At 30.5% G+C, this 8,159-nt stretch overlaps 1 protein-coding gene across 1 annotated transcript; it reads left to right on the forward strand.

Annotated features, from left to right (window-relative positions):
- Positions 1-1,331: 1,331 nt before the first annotated feature.
- On the forward strand, positions 1,332-6,654 carry LOC120160088 (WAT1-related protein At5g64700-like). The gene is made up of 7 exons (XM_039170533.1): positions 1,332-1,538; positions 1,996-2,058; positions 5,014-5,130; positions 5,345-5,579; positions 5,663-5,821; positions 6,212-6,363; positions 6,459-6,654. Exons 1-7 carry the CDS (start codon positions 1,336-1,338, stop codon positions 6,613-6,615), a joined length of 1,086 nt encoding a protein of 361 aa, XP_039026464.1. The 5' UTR covers positions 1,332-1,335; the 3' UTR covers positions 6,616-6,654.
- Positions 6,655-8,159: the final 1,505 nt, after the last annotated feature.

Raw genomic sequence — 8,159 nt, forward strand, 5'->3', positions numbered from 1 at the left:
AATCAAACCTTGTAAAAGGGTAGTCGTTCTATTTTAGCCGTAGAAAAACTAGAGTTGTAAGGTTATACTTTATCCTTAAATATAAGAACAAATTTATGAATTTGTTGAAATCCTTGGTGGTGAAAAGCTAAGGTAGTAGATGTAGACTTTGGTTAAGAAAGTCGAACCACTATAAATCGATCTGCCCCAAAGTTTTAATTAAGTTTTTATTAAACTCTATCAAAGTCAATTCACCCCTTTTTGATAGTTTTCGGTTAATTGATTGAGTTAACAATATTGATCGAGCCAATCCACCCCTAATTATTTTGAAATGTATGAAAATTATTGTAATGTTGAGATATTTCAAAAGAACTAACTCTCACATTCCTTAGAAAAATCATAAGAACCTTATTTATAAGTCATTGTACTTGATTTAGCTTGTAAGAGTGAAGTTAATGTGATAGACTCTTGCACATAATAATTGAGTCCGAATTCTATGTATTTCTTTTCTTTTATTGAATTTACGAGATAATCTAAAAATAATAAATGATTTATTTGATAATTTTAAAATTCAACTAAGATAAAAGAAATACCTTAACAAGTAGAATCTATATTTAGCTTATTTTAGATTATTCAAACTTTTTAAAACCATTCTTAATAAAATAAAACATATATTTTAAAACACACCAAAATTGATAACGTCTCTCCTTTCACTTGGTATCCACATCACTCTTTGAGTTCGCTAACTAATCATGTAGAGGACTATTATTATTTCTAAGTCTCTCTTTAGTATGACAGAAGAACTTATTAAATTTTAGAGAATACATTATAAGATAAAATATCATTAAATATAATGTCTAGCTCGTATCATAAATCAGTTGGTCTAGTGAGATTAGGCGTTATATTCAAAATCAAGACTTTAAATGCTCACATTTACAAAGTAAATTGAGTTGGGAGAGTCGCCTCTGCTTCTGCAGTATCCGATTCAGATTAGTCGATTAGTAAATTGAAAACCGGTTGTTATAAAAAAAAAACTAATATAACTCACAATCTTATCATTATTCAATCTAATATTTTCCTTACTGTTCTCAGACCGGGGTTATATTATATATATATATATATATACAATGCAGGGCATATGTAACTGTAACAAACTCTAGCGCTTTGGATTTTCATTGTCCCCTGCATTTATTTCTCTTCTCTTCAACCCCTGTTCTGGATTCTTCTGTGTTTATTGGGAATCAGAAGAAAATATTTATATACAAATTTCAAAACGAAACAAACTGGTGAGAGCCGTTTTCCATCTTCCTCTTCTCGATTAACTCAAAGATAACAAGACAATATCTGTTTAAAACGATGGGTGTAATGGGAAGAATGAACAAATGGTGGAGTTGGTCACAGATGTTAGGCGGCATGTTGGCAGTGCAAGTGTTTGCGACTGGCCAGCAATTGCTTTCCAAAGTCATACTCACTCAAGGAACCTTCATCTTCGCCCTCATGACTTATCGGCATTTGGTTGCTGCTCTCTGTATTGCTCCTTTAGCTCTCTTCTTTGAAAGGTTCGATTTCTCGTTACATTTTCTGTTTAAAATCTTTCTTAGTCCTTAACAACACAAATTTTGTAGACACGATTGCTCGAACTCAAAACTATTAGTAAAGAAGACACTCATTTTTACCATTAAGGTTGTTTGATAGAATCTTATCTTGAGTATTCGAATGTTTATCTGACTTTTTGATTCAAGTGGTCCTTGATTAAGAGTTTGAAAATGCTATCATTAGTATTCATTTTAAGGTATTTTAAATTTATAGGTATAAAATAAATTCTTAAAATTGATTTCTTTATTTACGTATTGTACCAAATACAACGTATATGATGTATACTGCATTTGCACCAGACTGAAAATAAATCATTTCTTTGACTACATTAATATAAATTGGTTGTATATGGCAATAATGAAACGTTTTCCTAAACTGTAGTTTTGCACATATTTGAGATGTGTGTGGCTAATTGTGCAGAGAAAATTCGCAGAAGATGGCCAGGTCGACTTGGTTCTGGCTCTTCATCAATGCACTAACAGGGTAACCCTCTTTTATTCCCTTTTGGATTTCGATTAAATTAGGCTTAATATAAAAATATGTGCCTAAAGAATTTTTCGTTAAGAATAGGTGTTTAACATTTCCGACGTTACACTTTTAAGTGTCTGCTGTTAAATTCGACCGTTAAATGACACATGTCAGGCTTATATAAATTTAAAAATTTTATATGACCGAGATGTGTCACTTAACGGTAGACACTTAATAGTGTTACGTCGGAAACGTTAGACACATATTTTCAATGAAAAATTATTTAGACACTTAAAATTAATTTTAGGTATAATTTAGATACTTATATTTACATTCAACCTTTAAATTATAAAAAAATTATTGGTGTTTGCATTGCGTGGAAACTTCTTACTTTTTTACTTTATTGTTTTGCACGTTTAACTGATTAATGCTTATCAATTTATCATCAAAGGTCTAGCATATGATGTAGAATTACCCTTTTCATCATCATTCCAAATGACTTGTACTAATACAAACTTCAAAAAAAAAAAAATGGTTTAGTTATAGTTTTTTAAGTTAATTGTATCACACGTCTTGAAATTATAATCCTCGTTTTAGATTGGTCATCATACTTTTGAATATTTCAATTTTATTTTCAAATTATGTCTCTTATTCTAAATTTAGTCCTCAAACTTTTGAGCATTTTAATTTTATTCGCAAACTATGACTCTCAAACTTTTAAATATTCAAAGTTTATCTCCAAATTCATTTAAAATTTGTAACTAGTTTCAATTATATGTTAATTTATTTTTTTCAAGCATATAATAATATAGCTTGACGTAACGATTATATTAAGATGAGATGTGGTTAACATATACCGATAGTTTGTGATGAAATTAAAATGTTCAAAAGTTTGAGGACTAATTGAAAATGAGAGATAATTCAAAAATAAAATTAAAACATGTAAAAGTTTATAGACTAATTTAAATTAAAAATCATAATTTCAAAATATGTGATACAATAATGTAAAAGTTTATAGACTAATTTAAATTAAAAATCATAATTTCAAAATATGTGATACAATAATTATTTTCTTTTAATATTTAATCCGAAATAACCCTTAAATAAACCTACATTTACAATTGTAATTAGTATGATTTGATATCAAATTTCGTAATAACGTAGAAAGGTTGTTGGCATATCACAATCAAGCTTCTACATCTGCCTTTTCTCAAGAAGCGTAAACCACTTATTCCTATTTATTTTCCTTTAACAATCATACATATCTATATTATATAATATTATTTTCTTCTCACTAAATGTGTCTGTTTTGATTTTTAAAATCGTCTCATTAAATTTGATCTATTAAAAAAGTGAATAAATAGTAACCTTTATATTTTTTATCCTTATATGTCAAAATAAATCTATCAAATCTGACAATTACTGATCAGGGATAATTTTATCATTTTTCATTAATTAAATATGTCTCTTAAAACTATGTATATCCAATCTAAAATACAAATTATGAGACAGAGGAAGTATCATTCTCTAATGTTAATTTTTTTTTTTTTCAGTTCCACCTAAAATTCTGAATTCTCACATCAAATTTATTTAAAAACATATGTTTGATTAATCTAAGTTTAGTTAGTTTGTCAATTATGTACGGTTTCTCAAAAGATTTTTTTTATTAATACGTGTGTAAATATAAATTAGTGTCTATTTAAAATATTTTCAATCATTTGACTGTAAAAATTTATATATTTGTACATATATCATATTCGAACCTAAGATATCAAAAAGATAACAACAATTTATTTATTGAAGTCACTTGGTTCCTAAAATGAAATTAAAATGAACAATATTATCTAACATAATTTTAAAAAGCTGGGATAATGGTTTTAAACATTCCATTTGATTTGGTGAGATTTTTTTAGACGAAATATTAATAGTTGACAAAGACACATAACACTGGGGAAAAGGTTGATTGTTTTTTTATTACTTTATTTGTTTATTTATTTACATTTTGCCGATTGCTTTCTAATTGTTTTATATTGTTTGGTTTTCCCTACCTTTGTAATGATGTGAGCCACGAGGAACTTCCGTGGCTTTCTGATAATTTTACGAAACATAAAGAAGTGGAATTCATCAAAATATCTTATAGTTTGCATAAAAATATTCTCAGTAAAAATATTAAAAATATATTTTACTCCTCTCAAGTTCTGCTAAATTAAATGAAATTTGCAGATGCCTCTGAATTAAATGACTAATTTTAGATTATATAAATTAAAATTTGATGTGATGCATAATTTTATGTCATTTCAATAATAAAATTATGATATATTATTAATAATAATAAATAAAGTATACAAATGATTTCTCGACTGTAAAATGTTGTTTTGTTAAGTGCTATGACTACTAAAAATTATAAAAATGTTCAACTATTATTAGTTATAAAACGGTCATCCGATTATTTATATGTTCCAAATTTATCATTTTTTGTTAAAAAATTGACGGCATCTGAGCTTAACATTAATATTGACTGAGATATGATAGCTGTTTGAGATTTGAGATCAGATTTTATTATATCTTAGTCAATAAGTTAACATCCAACTCATAATTCTGTTAACTTCTTAACGAAAAATGACGAGTTGAGAACATATGAATAGTCTAGTGGCCATTTTATAACAAGCAATAATCGGGGACTTAACAAAATAACACTTTATAATTGTAGAATCATTTTGTAACTTTTAATAGTCGAGGAACTCAACAAAACACCATGCTATAGCCAAGATTATTGGCTTACTTTAACCAAAAATAAATTTAATTTTAAATTTTTATAATGATTTGCTATCATTTAATTATTGATATTGTATAGAATTAATAGACCATCAATTATAAATCTATCATCATATAATATTTAAAGAATCCTAGGATTCAAAGTTAGTTTTGTAGAATTTATAGACCTTTCTCTTAGTCCTATGATTCATGCAGGATAACAGCGGCCATGGGACTGTTTTATTATGGACTTCGAGATACTACAGCTACCTATTCTACAAACTTCCTCAACATGATTCCAATAGTCACCTTTGTTTTATCCATCATTTTCAGGTAAAAATTAGCAAATTTTTTTGTTGTTATCCCGATTTTAGGGTTTTATCCTGATTAATCTGTACCAACTCGCGTCTTACACTTAATTTTGATGGGTGAATTTTTCAATGAAAATATTTTCCATACAGAAATGACTCGAGCTTGAGATCTACTTAAACGTTATTAAACTCCTTACCTTGAACCAAATATCTATTCATTGTATTGTATATTGTAGAATTGAAAGGCTAGGGCTAGGCAGCAGAGCAGGCAAAATCAAGACGGCGGGTGCAATTTTGTGCGTGGGAGGAGCACTGACAACAAGCCTGTACAAAGGAAAAGCGTTTCATGTGGGTGATGGTCACCATTTTCACAGAGCAGCAGCCATGGACGTTTCGAATTCTCACATGACTCGTGGAACTTTCATGCTTGTAGGTAGCTGCGTGTGCTACGCTAGTTGGTATATATTACAGGTTTGATCCAACCATGTAATTCTCAGTTGTTCTCTTTGTTTTACCTTATTAAAAACATGGGTTTTGTTTTTGTTTTCAAACAGGTGAAGTTGCTCAAAGTATTTCCATCAAAATACAGGGCAACGCTGATAACATGCCTCATTGCGTCCCTACAATCAGCAGCAATAGGACTATGCATAGACAGGAGCAAGGCAGCATGGAGAGTAGGGTGGAATTTGCAGTTGATCACAATAGTCTACGCGGTAAATTTACTGATCCATTTCATCCCATTTTAAAATTGGTGTATGTTAAAATTAGAACGAATCAAATGACCTCGATGGTAAAGGAATTGTTATTATTCTTTGAGAACTTGGGTTCGGACACTATAAATGCTAGGGGTGTGAGCATTTAATGTCAAATTGTTGAGTGTTACAAAAATACCTCTCCGTAGATAAAAATTGTTAGTTAACAAATGGTTAACGCTCCAAAATAAAATGTTAAGTGCTAAAATACTCAAAAAAAAAAGAATAAGAGTAAAAATGACAATTCTAACAAACATTGGGAGGACTAATTTTGACATTACACCTTTAATATTTGCATGATATTTATATTTTCCTAGAAGAGCAAGATCTGAAGATGTTTACTTTATGCAGGGAGCACTGAGTACTGCAGCAACATTCTGCTTACTTACATGGTCGATTGCTAAGCGTGGTCCTACTTATGCCCCTATGTTTAATCCTCTGACCCTAGTTTTTGTTGCCATGTCCGAAGCTTTAGTACTTGGTGAACAAATGAGGCTCGGAATGTATGTTCTGTTCTCCTTCTACCATGGATGAATTTCTTTAAGAATACCGTAGATAGCTATTCTGAAATTTGATTACAATGGATTCATGATTTCAGAGTGCTCGGAACGGTTATGATAATAGTGGGATTGTACTCTTTTCTGTGGGGGAAAAAGACTGAAATGAAGAGCTTGCACCAGTCAAACCAGGGACCTGATGAATTGGCCAAATCAGTCCCTCAATCTGTGGAGTTCAAGCCCTTGGAGCCTGTTTAAATCATTTTCTCCATTGAACGAGGAGCTCCTAAAAATCATGATTTTGAGTATGAACCTGTTTTTGTTAGGGTCTATTTACTTGAAAATTAAATATTTCCAACCTTCCTCAGAAACTAGTCTTGGGTTCTTTATAATTTTGCTAATAAATTCAAAGGTTTGCATAGTTTTCTTTTAGGCTTAATATAAGAAAAAAATTTTCAAACTATACCTCTTTTCTTTTATCTACGTGTCTAATTTTTTTTCTCAATTGAGTAGCCTAACGTTTCCAGTCGTATCATTTAGGTGCATCGATCGTAATATACATTAAAAAAAGTTTCGTCAATCACTCAGAATGTGACAAGTGGCGCCTTTATAATTTTTAATTTTTTTTTGAAAAAAACTTAAAATTATTATTATTTTTCAAAAATTTCTCAAAAAATTTCTAAAATCTAAAAAATTCCCAAATTCCTTGATCCCAAAGCATCCACCCTACCCACCGGCCATCCATTGCCGTTGCCGCCCCCGGCCTACCCACCGACTGCATTCTACCCACCCACGGGTCACCGTCAATCGTTGCTTCAAACTCTCAAAATCCCTAAACTCAAATCCCTAAATCCAAAACATAAATCTCTAAATTCCAACACCCATTCAGCGCAATCGATAGATGGTTGGCCGACTGGCTAATGGTCGACAGGTGAGTCGATTATTGCAACAGTGGTGGTGGTCGATGCCGGAATTGAAAGTCTTGGGGCATTTTATGAAAAAATAGGAAAAGTTTGTCAAATACATATTGATTGACTTATTTTTAACGAATTTTTTTTAACGGTCGTTATGGTGTATGAACCTACATAATAACATTAGAAACGTTAGTCACCTAAATTGACAAAAAAGATGTTTAGATACCTAAACGGAAAAAAAGGTAGAATTTGAATACTTATTTTTATATTAAGCATTTCTTTTTAATAAGCCAATTCTCACATGAGAAAAAGGGTCATTAGATGACTTATCTGAGCCAATAGTACCAGCAAAAACACCGCTTACATCACCAAGCAGGATGGCTCGTATCGCTTTTGCCTATTTTCCCCCCCATTGAATCTTGTTTAGCTCCTCAGCACCATCCATCTTGGCTCCTGCAGAATCAATCATGCTCATTACCAGCTCACTGAAAACATGTGATCTTTCATTTGAGATTTGCGTTCTTAAAAGATTAGTTAAGTAAATATCAGGCGCGGCGGATCGGGATCTGTCTTGATGTGCCCATGAATTAATCAAATATAAACACATATTATAACATCCCTTCCCATATATGTCACCGAACAAGAGTCACAGATATCACATGAAACTTGTAAAATTTTTCTTATTTAAAATTAGTAAAAAATTGTTTCTTGAAAACCATTATTACTGAAGAAATAAATAATAATTCATTGAATCGCATACAACACAGTTGTAATTGTTTGACATTCAAACTAAGTCCATTTTACGGGGACAGAGCTAGAAAATTTATTTTGGGTGTCAAATTTAAAGAAAATTTACTTTTGGGTGTAAAATTTAGAAATTGTATAAAG

This window comes from Hibiscus syriacus, unplaced genomic scaffold, assembly GCF_006381635.1.
Source record: "Hibiscus syriacus cultivar Baekdansim isolate YM2019G1 unplaced genomic scaffold, ASM638163v2 tig00111390_pilon, whole genome shotgun sequence".
Classification (NCBI taxonomy): Eukaryota; Viridiplantae; Streptophyta; class Magnoliopsida; order Malvales; family Malvaceae; genus Hibiscus; species Hibiscus syriacus.

What these genes read in the sequence shown, in the direction of transcription:
- LOC120160088 (XM_039170533.1), top strand. Translation starts at nt 1,336, where the DNA reads ATGGGTGTAATGGGAAGAATGAACAAATGGTGGAGTTGGTCACAGATG. An exon ending in TGATCACAATAGTCTACGCG is followed by an intron (nt 5,822 to 6,211) that starts GTAAATTTACTG and finishes TACTTTATGCAG; the next exon opens with GGAGCACTGAGTACTGCAGC. An exon ending in GAACAAATGAGGCTCGGAAT is followed by an intron (nt 6,364 to 6,458) that starts GTATGTTCTGTT and finishes TCATGATTTCAG; the next exon opens with AGTGCTCGGAACGGTTATGA.